At 39.7% G+C, this 16472-nt stretch overlaps 1 protein-coding gene across 1 annotated transcript in view; it reads left to right on the top strand.

The window, feature by feature from the left end:
• Nucleotides 1-12836, top strand: part of atp10b (ATPase phospholipid transporting 10B) — a 58028-nt gene extending 45192 nt beyond the window's left edge. The window contains 5 exon segments of the mRNA XM_036969663.1: nucleotides 9094-9157; nucleotides 9339-9419; nucleotides 9538-9642; nucleotides 11150-11337; nucleotides 12518-12836. Of these exon segments, the coding sequence (XP_036825558.1) occupies nucleotides 9094-9157; nucleotides 9339-9419; nucleotides 9538-9642; nucleotides 11150-11337; nucleotides 12518-12815 (736 nt within the window). The 3' untranslated portion in view covers nucleotides 12816-12836.
• The last annotated feature ends 3636 nt before the right edge of the window (nucleotides 12837-16472 follow it).

Here is a 16472-nt window from a genome sequence, read left to right as displayed (position 1 = left end):
CCCCTAGAACCATATTTAACCTGCTTACAGGAGGAATTACCCCCTAGAACAATATAAACCTGCTTACAGGAGGAATTACCCCCTAGAACAATATTAAACCTGCTTACAGGAGGAATTACCCCCTAGAACAATATTAAACCTGCTAACAGGAGGAATTACCCCCTAGAAATATATTAAACCTGTTTACTGGAGGAATTACCCCCTAGAACAATATTAAACCTGTTTACTGGAGGAATTACCCCCTAGAACAATATTAAACCTGTTTACTGGAGGAATTATCCCCTAGAACAATATTAAACCTGTTTACTGGAGGAATTACCCCCTAGAACCATATTTAACCTGCTAACATGAGGAATTACCCCCTAGAACAATATTAAATCTGTTTATTGGAGGAATTACCCCCTAGAACAATATTAAACCTGTTTACTGGAGGAATTACCCCCTAGAACCATATTTAACCTGCTTACAGGAGGAATTACCCCCTAGAACAATATAAACCTGCTTACAGGAGGAATTACCCCCTAGAACAATATTAAACCTGCTTACAGGAGGAATTACCCCTAGAACAATATTAAACCTGCTTACAGGAGGAATTACCCCTAGAACAATATTAAACCTGCTTACAGATCTAATCAACGGTGTAATACACCAATACAGCTCCAAGGCATGATCATAGTTATCATATTCAACCCTCGTAGGAAATAAACAGTCCTTTCTTATGAACAGATTGGGGAGTAGCATATGTTTTGTAATTAACATTCTAAACCACCGTAATACAGTGTAATACAGTGACTAACCAATTTCCAGAACTTCCATCGTATTCAACCCCTACCACATCTAACATAGTTCAGTGTGGGCAGAATATCACCTCAATATTTTCACCACGTCTGCGTCCTCAAGGCTAGTAGAAGACTCTCCAGTCACTATAAACAGGCTCCTCCAGTCATTCACAGCCAGAGATGTCGAATGTCATGGAAGCACACCGTCCTTGTCATTGATGCTGGTCTGAGGTCACAAACCACACGGCACTGTGACTTGACTTCTCCCCTCTCTGACATTAATAATAAATGATGTGATACAACTGCTTAGAACTCCACCCTGAACGACAACAACAGAGAAACTTCCATGGCTGCATTTCATTCCCTCCTAAGGAAGGGAGTAACTTTCTGAAATGAATTGCAGCCTACAAATAACAGAAAACCTACAAATAACAGCCAACCTACAAATAACAGCCAACCTACAAATAACAGCCAACCTACAAATAACAGCCAACCTACAAATAACAGCCAACAAATAACAGCCTACAAATAACAGCCTACAAATAACAGCCAACAAATAACAGCCTACAAATAACAGCCAACCTACAAATAACAGCCAACCTACAAATAACAGCCAACCTACAAATAACAGCCAACAAATAACAGCCTACAAATAACAACCTACAAATAACAGCCAACCTACAAATAACAGCCAACCTACAAATAACAGCCAACCTACAAATAACAGCCAACCTACAAATAACAGCCAACCTACAAATAACAGCCAACAAATAACAGCCTACAAATAACAGCCTACAAATAACAGCCAACAAATAACAGCCTACAAATAACAGCCAACCTACAAATAACAGCCAACCTACAAATAACAGCCAACCTACAAATAACAGCCTACAAATAACAGCCAACAAATAACAGCCAACAAATAACAGCCAACCTACAAATAACAGCCAACAAATAACAGCCTACAAATAACAGCCAACCTACAAATAACAGCCAACAAATAACAGCCTACAAATAACAGCCAACAAATAACAGCCTACAAATAACAGCCAACCTACAACTAACAGCCAACCTACAAATAACAGCCTACAAATAACAGCCAGCCTACAAATAACAGCCTACAAATAACAGCCAACCTACAAATAACAGCCTACAAATAACAGCCAGCCTACAAATAACAGCCAACCTACAAATAACAGCCAACAAATAACAGCCAACAAATAACAGCCTACAAATAACAGCCTACAAATAACAGCCAACCTACAAATAACAGCCAGCCTACAAATAACAGCCAACCTACAAATAACAGCCAACAAATAACAGCCAACAAATAACAGCCTACAAATAACAGCCTACAAATAACAGCCAACCTACAAATAACAGCCTACAAATAACAGCCAGCCTACAAATAACAGCCAACCTACAAATAACAGCCAACAAATAACAGCCTACAAATAACAGCCAACCTACAAATAACAGCCAACAAATAACAGCCAGCCTACAAATAACAGCCAACCTACAAATAACAGCCAACAAATAACAGCCAGCCTACAAATAACAGCCAGCCTACAAATAACAGCCAACAAATAACAGCCAACAAATAACAGCCAACAAATAACAGCCCACAAATAACAACCTACAAATAACAGCCAATCTACAAATAACAGCCCACAAATAACAACCTACAAATAACAGCCAACAAATAACAGCCAGCCTACAAATAACAGCCTACAAATAACAGCCTACAAATAACAGCCAACCTACAAATAACAGCCAGCCTACAAATAACAGCCAACAAATAACAGCCAACAAATAACAGCCCACAAATAACAACCTACAAATAACAGCCAATCTACAAATAACAGCCCACAAATAACAACCTACAAATAACAGCCAACAAATAACAGCCAGCCTACAAATAACAGCCTACAAATAACAGCCAACCTACAAATAACAGCCAGCCTACAATTAACAGCCAACAAATAACAGCCAACAAATAACAGCCCACAAATAACAACCTACAAATAACAGCCAATCTACAAATAACAGCCCACAAATAACAACCTACAAATAACAGCCAACAAATAACAGCCAACCTACAAATAACAGCCAACAAATAACAGCCCACAAATAACAACCTACAAATAACAGCCAATCTACAAATAACAGCCCACAAATAACAACCTACAAATAACAGCCAACAAATAACAGCCAGCCTACAAATAACAGCCAACAAATAACAGCCAACAAATAACAGCCCACAAATAACAACCTACAAATAACAGCCAATCTACAAATAACAGCCCACAAATAACAACCTACAAATAACAACCTACAAATAACAGCCAATCTACAAATAACAGCCAACAAATAACAACCTACAAATAACAGCCAATCTACAAATAACAGCCCACAAATAACAACCTACAAATAACAACCTACAAATAACAGCCAATCTACAAATAACAGCCCACAAATAACAACCTACAAATAACAGCCAATCTACAAATAACAGCCCACAAATAACAACCTACAAATAACAGCCAACAAATAACAGCCAACCTACAAATAACAGCCAACAAATAACAGCCAACCTACAAATAACAGCCAACAAATAACAGCCAACAAATAACAGCCAACAAATAACAGCCAGCCTACAAATAACAGCCAGCCTACAAATAACAGCCAACCTACAAATAACAGCCAACAAATAACAGCCAACAAATAACAGCCAGCCTACAAATAACAGCCAGCCTACAAATAACAGCCAGCCTACAAATAACAGCCAACCTACAAACAACAGCCAACAAATAACAACCTACAAATAACAGCCAACAAATAACAGCCAACCTACAAATAACAGCCTACAAATAACAGCCTACAAATAACAGCCAACCTACAAATAACAGCCAACCTACAAATAACAGCCAACAAATAACAGCCAACAAATAACAACCTACAAATAACAGCCAACAAATAACAGCCAACCTACAAATAACAGCCTACAAATAACAGCCAGACTACAAATAACAGCCTACAAATAACAGCCAACCTACAAATAACAGCCAACAAATAACAGCCAACCTACAAATAACAGCCAGCCTACAAATAACAGCCAACAAATAACAGCCAACAAATAACAGCCCACAAATAACAACCTACAAATAACAGCCAATCTACAAATAACAGCCCACAAATAACAACCTACAAATAACAGCCAACAAATAACAGCCAGCCTACAAATAACAGCCTACAAATAACAGCCAACCTACAAATAACAGCCAGCCTACAATTAACAGCCAACAAATAACAGCCAACAAATAACAGCCCACAAATAACAACCTACAAATAACAGCCAATCTACAAATAACAGCCCACAAATAACAACCTACAAATAACAGCCAACAAATAACAGCCAACCTACAAATAACAGCCAACAAATAACAGCCCACAAATAACAACCTACAAATAACAGCCAATCTACAAATAACAGCCCACAAATAACAACCTACAAATAACAGCCAACAAATAACAGCCAGCCTACAAATAACAGCCAACAAATAACAGCCAACAAATAACAGCCCACAAATAACAACCTACAAATAACAGCCAATCTACAAATAACAGCCCACAAATAACAACCTACAAATAACAACCTACAAATAACAGCCAATCTACAAATAACAGCCAACAAATAACAACCTACAAATAACAGCCAATCTACAAATAACAGCCCACAAATAACAACCTACAAATAACAACCTACAAATAACAGCCTATCTACAAATAACAGCCCACAAATAACAACCTACAAATAACAGCCAATCTACAAATAACAGCCCACAAATAACAACCTACAAATAACAGCCAACAAATAACAGCCAACCTACAAATAACAGCCAACAAATAACAGCCAACCTACAAATAACAGCCAACAAATAACAGCCAACAAATAACAGCCAACAAATAACAGCCAGCCTACAAATAACAGCCAGCCTACAAATAACAGCCAACCTACAAATAACAGCCAACAAATAACAGCCAACAAATAACAGCCAGCCTACAAATAACAGCCAGCCTACAAATAACAGCCAGCCTACAAATAACAGCCAACCTACAAATAACAGCCAACAAATAACAACCTACAAATAACAGCCAACAAATAACAGCCAACCTACAAATAACAGCCTACAAATAACAGCCTACAAATAACAGCCAACCTACAAATAACAGCCAACCTACAAATAACAGCCAACAAATAACAGCCAACAAATAACAACCTACAAATAACAGCCAACAAATAACAGCCAACCTACAAATAACAGCCTACAAATAACAGCCAGCCTACAAATAACAGCCTACAAATAACAGCCAACCTACAAATAACAGCCTACAAATAACAGCCAGCCTACAAATAACAGCCAACAAATAACAGCCAACCTACAAATAACAGCCAACCTACAAATAACAGCCAACAAATAACAGCCAGCCTACAAATAACAGCCAGCCTACAAATAACAGCCAACCTACAAATAACAGCCAACAAATAACAGCCAACAAATAACAGCCCACAAATAACAGCCAACAAATAACAGCCCACAAATAACAACCTACAAATAACAGCCAACAAATAACAGCCAGCCTACGAATAACAGCCTACAAATAACAGCCTACAAATAACAGCCTACAAATAACAGCCTACAAATAACAGCCTACAAATAACAGCCAACAAATAACAGCCAACAAATAACAGCCAACAAATAACAGCCAACAAATAACAGCCAACCTACAAATAACAGCCAACAAATAACAGCCAACCGACAAATAACAGCCAACAAATAAGAGCCAACAAATAACAGCCAACAAATAACAGCCAACAAATAACAGCCAACAAATAACAGCCAACCTACAAATAACAGCCAACCTACAAATAACAGCCAACCTACAAATAACAGCCAACAAATAACAGCCAACCTACAAATAACAGCCAACCTACAAATAACAGCCAACCTACAAATAACAGCCAACAAATAACAGCCTACAAATAACAGCCAACCTACAAATAACAGCCAACAAATAACAGCCAACCTACAAATAACAGCCTACAAATAACAGCCAACCTACAAATAACAGCCAACAAATAACAGCCTACAAATAACAGCCAACCTACAAATAACAGCCAACCTACAAATAACAGCCAACCTACAAATAACAGCCAACCTACAAATAACAGCCAACAAATAACAGCCAACAAATAACAGCCAACCTACAAATAACAGCCAACAAATAACAGCCAACCTACAAATAACAGCCAACAAATAACAGCCTACAAATAACAGCCTACAAATAACAGCCAACAAATAACAGCCAGCCTACAAATAACAGCCAACCTACAAATAACAGCCAACAAATAACAGCCAACCTACAAATAACAGCCAACAAATAACAGCCAACAAATAACAGCCTACAAATAACAGCCTACAAATAACAGCCTACAAATAACAGCCAACAAATAACAGCCTACAAATAACAGCCAACAAATAACTTCCAGGCAATTTCCAGGCAATGTGTACATCCACACTGGACTGTACTCATGAAGAGGCGAGGTATGGAGTATGTATGGAGTATGTATGGAGTATGTATGGAGTATGTATGGAGTATATATGGAGTATGTATGGAGTATGTATGGAGTATGTATGGAGTATGCATGGAGTATGTATGGAGTATATATGGAGTATGTATGGAGTATGTATGGAGTATGTATGGAGTATGTATGGAGTATGTATGGAGTATATATGGAGTATGTATGGAGTATGTATGGAGTAGGTATGGAGTATGTATGGAGTATGTATGGAGTATATATGGAATAGGTATGGAGTATGTATGGAGTATGTATGGAGTATATATGGAGTATGTATGGAGTATGTATGGAGTATGTATGGAGTATGTATGGAGTATGCATGGAGTATATATGGAGTATGTATGGAGTAGGTATGGAGTAGTATGGAGTATGTATGGAGTATGTATGGAGTATGTATGGAGTATATATGGAGTATGTATGGAGTATGTATGGAGTATGTATGGAGTATGTATGGAGTATGTATGGAGTATATATGGAGTAGGTATGGAGTATGTATGGAGTATGTATGGAGTATATATGGAGTATGTATGGAGTATGTATGGAGTATGTATGGAGTAGTATGGAGTATGTATGGAGTATGTATGGAGTATGTATGGAGTATGTATGGAGTATGTATGGAGTATGCATGGAGTATGTATGGAGTATGTATGGAGTAGGTATGGAGTATGTATGGAGTATGTATGGAGTAGTATGGAGTATGTATAGAGTATGCATGGAGTATGTATGGAGTATGTATGGAGTATGTATGGAGTATGTATGGAGTAGGTATGGAGTATGTATGGAGTATGTATGGAGGCCCAGGAGCTCCCGGGGACCACAGCCCCTCCATCGGCCTGGTGATTGATGGGCATACCCTGGGCATGGCCCTGGAGTCAGACCTGGTGGAGCGGTTTGTGGAGCTAGCTCGGCGCTGCCGCTCTGTGCTATGCTGCAGGGTCGCTGCATTATCGGGACAGGAGGGCATGCAGGTTTGTGTCAGGGCTTTTACTCTGAAGATTCTCTGACATAGCCTGGTCCCAGATCTGTTTGTGCTGTCTTGACAATGACCATGTGATTTGACAAGACAGCACAAACACATCTGGGACCAGGATATGAAAGATTTTGATTCTCTGTCATTCTTAACTAAACCAAACACATGTTGAAGGAGCTGTGTGCGTTTGATTCTCTGTCCTTCTAAACTCAATCAAACACATGTTGAAGGAGCTGTGTGCGTTTGATTCTCTGTCCTTCTAAACTCAATCAAACACATGTTGAAGGAGCTGTGTGCGTTTGATTCTCTGTCCTTCTAAACTCAATCAAACACATGTTGAAGGAGCTGTGTGCGTTTGATTCTCTGTCCTTCTAAACTCAATCAAACACATGTTGAAGGAGCTGTGTGCGTTTGATTCTCTGTCCTTCTAAACTCAATCAAACACATGTTGAAGGAGCTGTGTGCGTTTGATTCTCTGTCCTTCTAAACTCAACCAAACACATGTTGAAGGAGCTGTGTGCGTTTGATTTCATTTAGGTTTCATTTGGATACATTCTAGTCCTCATTTGGACTAATCTTCCAAGAGTCCTTAACAAATTTTAACATTTCATTTAAAAATACAATGATGTTTTTCTGTTTATCTTCTGTCTGCAGGCTGTCATGGCCAGTGACTTCTCCATCTCCTGTTTTAACCACATGAAGAAATGTATCCTGGTCCACGTTCACTGGTGTTAGGGCAGACTGGCTAACATGGCCACAGAATGTGGTGGGCGTTTCACCCCGTCCATTCACCACCACTGCATCACACCAATCTAAACACTTGTGTTGATAGGCGCCTTACAATCTCTTCCAAGTCAGATATTCTTCTTCTTATTGGTTCAAGGCCCAGTAAGGACTTTGGGCCATTTCTAATCTGTCCCCCAGACCTATGTCAACTTCCTCTTCTGGTACCAGTTCTACTGTGGGTTCTCTGGCATGGCCGTGATCCAAACTCTAACCCTAACCCTTAACCCTTTACCCTAACCCAAACTCTAACCCTAACTCTTAACCCTTTACTCTAACCCTTAACCCTATCCCTAACTCTAACCCTAACTCTAACTCTAACCCTTAACCCTTTACCCTAACCCTTAACCCTAACCCTAACCCTAACCCTAACCCTAACCCTAACCCTAACCCTAACCCTTAACCCTTTACTCTAACCCTTAACCCTATCCCTAACCCTAACTCTAACTCTAACCCTTAACCCTTTACTCTAACCCTTAACCCTATCCCTAACCCTAACCCTAACTCTAACTCTAACCCTAACCCTTAACCCTTTACCCTAAGCCTAACTCTAACTCTAACTCTAACCCTAACCCTTAACCCTTTACCCTAACCCTAACTCCAACCCTAACCCTTAACCCTAACCCTAACCCTAACCCTAACTCTAACTCTAACCCTAACCCTTAACCCTTTACCCTAACCCTAACTCTAACTCTAACTCTAACCCTAACCCTTAACCCTTTACCCTATCCCTAACCCTAACTCTAACTCTAACTCTAACCCTAACTCTAACTCTAACCCTAAACCTTAACCCTTTACCCTAACCCTAACTCCAACCCTAACCCTTAACCCTAACCCTAACCCTAACCCTAACTCCAACTCTAACCCTTAACCCTAACCCTAACCCTAACCCTAACCCTAACCCTTAACCCTTAACCCAGAAACTTTGCCACAGAGACGCTGCTGGGCCTCCCAGAGCTGTACAGGAGTGGCCAAGGGTCAGAGGTCAGTGTTTAATGGGTTAGGGGTCAGAGGTCAGGGTGTCACAACTAATTTCTATCGGTGAGATGATGCTTGCTGTGTCGATATTAGTGTTGGTGGTGAGACCCCAATGTGTAATGTCTATAAATAGATGAGTACTTTATTGCGTATCTCTTTAGGCTAAAATGTGTGTCTCTGATTTCAGGGATATAATCCCTTTACATTTTGGATCGCCATGCTGGACGCCTTCTATCAAAGTCTGGTATGCTTCTTCATTCCATTTTGGGTAAGAATGACACTCGAAAAACTGTACAGTCACCTCTAATAGCTTGTATAATTTGGCAATTTCAATAACGTTTTCAAAACAAATTTCAAATATAATGAGTTAATTGTCACTTTTCCAGACCTACCATGGATCAGACATAGACATCTACACGTTTGGAACTCCTATTAACACTGTGTCTTTATTCACAATCCTTCTGCATCTGGCCTTAGAGATCAAAACCTGGGTGAGTCACATCTGGTTTTAGTGAGCGAGCAACGGCTCTCAGCTATGGTCAAAATACTTTTTAATACACTCTAACTTTTCATTCCCAACCCCATTCATATCTGATATATCTGTTCATAACCATTCATATCTGTTATAGCTGTTCATAACCATCCATTCATATCTGTTATATCTGTTCATAACCATTCATATCTGTTATATCTATTCATAACCATTCATATCTGTTATATCTGTGCATAACCATTCATATCTGTTATATCTATTCATAACTATTCATATTTGTTTGTTGATCTTGTCTTGTTTACTTCTCTACCCATGTGTTATTGATAATGTATTAACCCATGTGTTATTGATAATATATTAACCCATGTGTTATTGATAATGTGTTAACCCATGTGTTATTGATAATATATTAACCCATGTGTTATTGATGATGTATTAACCCATGTGTTACTGATAATGTATTAACCCCATGTGTTATTGATAATGTATTAACCCATGTGTTATTGATAATGTATTAACCCACGTGTTATTGATAATGTGTTATTGATAATGTATTAACCCATGTGTTATTGATAATGTGTTATTGATAATATATTAACCCATGTGTTATTGATAATATATTAACCCATGTGTTACTGATAATGTATTAACCCCATGTGTTATTGATAATGTATTAACCCATGTGTTATTGATAATGTATTAACCCACGTGTTATTGATAATGTGTTATTGATAATGTATTAACCCATGTGTTATTGATAATGTGTTATTGATAATATATTAACCCATGTGTTATTGATAATGTATTATCCCATGTTTATTTTTTTTATTTTACCTTTATTTAACCAGGCAAGTCAGTTAAGAACAAATTCTTATTTTCAATGACGGCCTGGGAACAGTGGGTTAACTGCCTGTTCAGGGGCAGAACGACAGATTTGTACCTTGTCAGCTCGGGGGTTTGAACTCGCAACCTTCCGGTTACTAGTCCAACGCTCTAACCACTAGGCTACGCTGCCGCCCCATGTGTTATTGATAATGTATTAACCCATGTGTTATTGATAATACAGTATATTAACCCATGTGTTATTGATAATGTGTTATTGATAATATATTAACCCATGTGTTATTGATAATGTATTATCCCATGTGTTATTGATAATGTATTAACCCATGTGTTATTGATAATACAGTATATTAACCCATGTGTTATTGATAATACAGTATATTAACCCATGTGTTATTGATAATGTATTAACCCATGTGTTATTGATAATACAGTATATTAACCCATGTGTTATTGATAATGTATTAACCCATGTGTTATTGATAATACAGTATATTAACCCATGTGTTATTGATAATGTATTAACCCATGTGTTATTGATAATACAGTATATTAACCCATGCGTTATTGATAATGTATTAACCCATGTGGTATTGATAATACAGTATATTAACCCATGCGTTATTGATAATGTATTAACCCATGAATTATTGCTCCTCTAGACTGTAGTCCACTGGGTGATCATGCTGGGTAGTGTATCTCTGTACTTCATGGTGACCCTGGTCTACAGTGCTGTGTGTATCAGTTGTAATCCACCATCAGACCCCTACTGGATCTTACAGCAGCAAATGACTGACCCCATGTTTTACCTGGTCTGTGTCATCACTACTGTGGTCGCCCTGCTGCCCAGGTAAACATAACATTACTATAGTACTATATAGCATTTATATGTTATACTGTATATCTACAACTGAGTCATGCAGCAACAACAGACAGTCTACCTGGTCTGTGTCATCACTGCTGTGGATCGCCCTGTACATAGTAATGTACATTAAACTATATAATTACTTTAACACATATATATAGCTGTATTTCAATAGAAACCCTGAAAGGAGCTAGACTGTAGAAGGAAGTCGTACTAATTTACACCATCATTTCTGTGGTGGCACTGTTACTGCTACCTGGCTAGCAGGGGGGGTTCAAGCTATGGATTTATTTATTTATTTACAAATAGTATTTGTCTTGGATCTTCCCTGGACTCCCTGGACGAGTGTTGGCTAAGAGAGAGAGAGAGAGAGAGAGAGAGAAGGAGAGAGAAAGAGAGAGAGAGAGAGAGAGAGAGAGAGAGAGAGAAGGAGAGAGAAAGAGAGAGAGAGAGAGAGAGACAGAGAGAGAGAGAGAGAGAGAGAGAGAGAATTGGACTGATATTAAATTAAATGATAATCAGATTAACTGAGTTGATCATGAAGAGAGATATGATGGGCACAAAGCCCTTGATGACAATTATTTAGGGCCTCATTTCATTAGTTAAATTAGTCCTTAATGACAGTAATTCAGGGCCTCATTTTATTAGTTAAATTAGTCCTTAATAACAGTAATTCAGGGCCTCATTTCATTAGTTAAATTAGTCCTTAATAACAGTAATTCAGGGCCTCATTTCGTTAGTTAAATTAGTCCTTAATAACAGTAATTCAGGGCCTTATTTCATTAGTTGAATTAGGCCTTAATAACAGTCATTCAGGGCCTCATTTCATTAGTTACATTATAATATTGATGTCTACATTTCTCTGTAGGTCAGTGCAGATGCTGAAAAGATCAGGGGTGTGTTGCGGCTCAGTCAGCCTCTCTTCTCTCTCTGAGTTGAATCCATGCCCCTGAACGAGCTTCATATTCACAGTCTTGACACACACACACACGCGCACGCACACGCGCACACACACACACACACACACACACACACGCACACAGAACTCAGAACGAGCGTCGTGTTCACAATGCTCTGATTTACATCAAATGGGCACATATTTTATACTGGCCTGCTTTCCCTCCACCACCACCATTACCACACCATCTCTCTCTCTCTCCCCCAGGTACACATACCGTGTGCTGATTAACACAGTAGCCCCCTCCCCCATCATACGGGCTAGGCATCTGGAGCGACTGGACCCCACCACCAAGGAACAGTGGATCAGGGAGTGGAGGGGGCTCAGGGGAGAGAGCAGATGGGGGGTGGGCGCCGGAATAGACCCAGAAACAGGAGCCTTCTCTGGGCAATCAATGTCACCACTGCCTCACCATCATCCACCTTGGGACTCTTCTCCTCAGAGCACAGTTCAGGTTGAACTCCAACAACAACCAATTGAGACATCACAGAAAGTGACATCATGATGAACGTCATCACCAAGAGATCTCTGAACCCCTTTCTGTCTTGAGAACCTGGGGGATCCTGGGAAAACCTGGGCGATTCTGGGAGAACCTGGGGGATCCTGGGAGAACCTGGGGGATCCTGGAAGAACCTGGGGGATCCTGGGAAAACCTGGGTGATTCTGGGAGAACCTGGGGGATCCTGGGAAAACCTGGGCGATTCTGGGAGAACCTGGGCGATTCTGGGAGAACCTGGGGGATTCTGGAAGAACCTGGGGGATCCAAGGGGAACCTTTAGTACATCACACACAGGAGCAATGAAGAATGAATTATATTTATTACAATGTCATTTTGACAAAGATGGGACTGATTATCTATATATTGTTGAACTGGCTCATATCTGGATATGTGCTCCAGTGTGCAATAAGGATGATTAATGAAGTGATGTGATGATAATGATGTCCAAAAAGCTATATTTGTATAATGACGCAAAGTATCACCGCTTCTGTCTGTCTTCTGGTGTCAAATGCTGTATCAAGTTTCCATTGTAATTGAATACTAAAATATACCACAGACAGAGAGGCACCTCTCTTCACTCTCCACTTCCCCTCAGAACAAGGGATGCACCACTCTCCTCTCTCCACTTCCCCTCAGGACAAGGGATGCACCACTCTCCTCTCTCCACTCCCCTCAGAACAAGGGAGGCCCCACTCTTCTCTCTCCACTCCCCTCAGAACAAGGGAGGCCCCACTCTTCTCTATCCACTTCCCTCAGAACAAGGGAGGCTCCACTCTTCTCTCTCCACTTCCCCTCAGAACAAGGGAGGCTTTACTCTTCTCTCTCCACTTCCCCTCAGGACAAGGGAGACACCACTCTTCTCTCTCCACTTCCCCTCAGAACAAGGGAGGCACCACTCTTCTCTCTCCACTTCCCCTCAGAACAAGGGAGGCTCCACTCTTCTCTCTCCACTTCCCCTCAGAACAAGGGAGTCACCACTCTTCTCTCTCCACTTCCCCTCAGAACAAGGGAGGCACCACTCTTCTCTCTCCACTTCCCCTCAGAACAAGGGAGGCTCCACTCTCCTCTCTCCACTTACCCTCAGAACAAGGGAGGCTCCACTCTCCTCTCTCCACTTCCCCTCAGAACAAGGGAGGCTCCACTCTCCTCTCTCCACTTCCCCTCAGAACAAGGGAGGCTCCACTCTCCTCTCTCCACTTCCCTTAGGAAACACATTAGCCTGTTACTCTACTGATGGTTTTCAGAGCACACTGATAACCCAATCAGTCTCGCCTCTCTTCCCACCCTGCACCGTCCACCCCATCCTTACACCCCTCTCCAAAAAACAACCTCCACTTTTCCAGAACAAAGCACTTAGTATGTTTTATTTAAACTTCCCCTGCCTCACCTAGGCTGCTTTGCGTCATTAATGGCTCCGTATTCCCTATATAGTGCACTACTTTTGACACCCTATGGTCCCTGGTCAAAAGTAGTGGACTATGTATGGAATAGGGAGCCATTTGGGACACACCCAGACCTAGACACCTGAGAGTAATTTGCTCAATGGACAGACGCTCCAAATCCCATCCCATCACCTCTCGCTCTGTGGCCACAGACACACCGTACCATAACTCACGTGTCCCTGTCCAACTCCCAAGCTACCCATCATGACGTAGTTGGTACACTGCAGATGGTGCATCATGTAGTGGCGTTTTCAGTTCACAGACATCGGTCCAAATGGCACCCTACTACTTTTGACCAGGGCCCTATCTGGTCAGAAGTAGTGGACTGTGTATGCATTAGGGTAACATTAGGAACACAGATCATGTGTCTAGAATTTAGAACATTTAGAACACAGATCATGTGTCTAGAATTTAGAACATGTGGAACACAGTTCATGTGTCTAGAATTTAGAACATTTAGAACACAGTTCATGTGTCTAGAATTTAGAACATTTAGAACACAGATCATGTGTCTAGAATTTAGAACATGTGGAACACAGATCATGTGTCTAGAATTTAGAACATTTAGAACACAGTTCATGTGTCTAGAATTTAGAACATGTGGAACACAGTTCATGTGTCTAGAATTTAGAACATTTAGAACACAGTTCATGTGTCTAGAATTTAGAACATTTAGAACACAGTTCATGTGTCTAGCATTTAGAACATTTAGAACACAGTTCATGTGTCTAGAATTTAGAACATGTGGAACACAGTTCATGTGTCTAGAATTTAGAACATTTAGAACACAGTTCATGTGTCTAGAATTTAGAACATTTAGAACACAGTTCATGTGTCTAGAATTTAGAACATTTAGAACACAGTTCATGTGTCTAGAATTTAGAACATTTAGAACACAGTTCATGTGTCTAGAATTTAGAACATTTAGAACACAGTTCATGTATCTAGAATTTAGAACATTTAGAACACAGTTCATGTGTCTAGAATTTAGAACATTTAGAACACAGTTCATGTGTCTAGAATTTAGAACATTTAGAACACAGTTCATGTGTCTAGAATTTAGAACATTTAGAACAGTACTGTATAAAGGTGTCAGGATGAGAACACCAAATCGTAATAAGTCTGGCCTGTCTGAAATTCAATGTCAATTCATCTATATAGATTATTTGATAATATTACAAAAATAAACCCACATATATACACAGGTCGAATAAATATGACATTTTTACATTTGAGATTTGTACATGGGATGTGATCACCCGTATGAGTATACATCAAACAAAGAGAAACGTCATGGGAAGGAACACATAAATGATCAAGTTCATGTTCAGCATTTGTGTAATTCAAGTGGCTTCTGGTGAAAAGGTCTAGCTGTGATTCCATTGGTCAAATTCATTATATTGTCTGTTTATATAACGTCCTGGCCTTCTCTACTGCTTCCTTCTTAGAACGGTTCTGCTCTCTAGTGGTTGATGTGGGAACTGCAACGAGGTTATTTGAGAATTGGGACAATGTCACGGATGTTTCATCTCATGTTTGCTGATGGGGGTGTTACAATACTATACATAGCCCACAAACAACACACACCATGATTCATTCATTAACAGTGTGGTGCATGGAGGCCGTTGCCATGGTAAAACTGACAAACGTGAAATCTCTGATCTGAGTGTAATTTGATGCCATAGGTCTACTACTGTAGCCTTTGTGTGGAATAGCTCAAATGTCTTATAATTACAATTAAACAGTCAACCTTGCAGTTCTCACTGCAAGAATTACAGGACCCATAGTAAATGGAAAATATTTAATTTATTTTTCATAAAATCTTGAAAAGGTGAAGTCCCCAGGAAATACAATATGAGTGACACTAGGCCACATGCACATAGTATTGTATGGTGTAGCCAAACCATCACGTTCCTTTATAATCTCACATAAAACGCAGCTGCACAGGAGTTCTACATCCTGTTGTTGTTGTTTTACATTTTCACGAAGAATCAACAGCTGCTAGGCCTCTAGGATCCCTTCCTAGTCAACGCGTGGCACACTTTACCATAATACAGTCATCATATAATACACCTGAATATTAGACAACTGTTGATAAAGCCTCCCCTTTTAATCAGACAAATATAAAACATATTTAAATATTTGCAAGTATTATGATACTATTTGAGCCAGCAATATGTAGACACACACAGTAACTCAGTCCACAATGAACGTATAAAAC

Source organism: Oncorhynchus mykiss, chromosome 31 (assembly GCF_013265735.2).
Source record: "Oncorhynchus mykiss isolate Arlee chromosome 31, USDA_OmykA_1.1, whole genome shotgun sequence".
Taxonomy (NCBI): Eukaryota; Metazoa; Chordata; class Actinopteri; order Salmoniformes; family Salmonidae; genus Oncorhynchus; species Oncorhynchus mykiss.
Note: the sequence above shows the minus strand (reverse complement) of the source record. Positions and strands in the feature narration are given on the sequence as shown.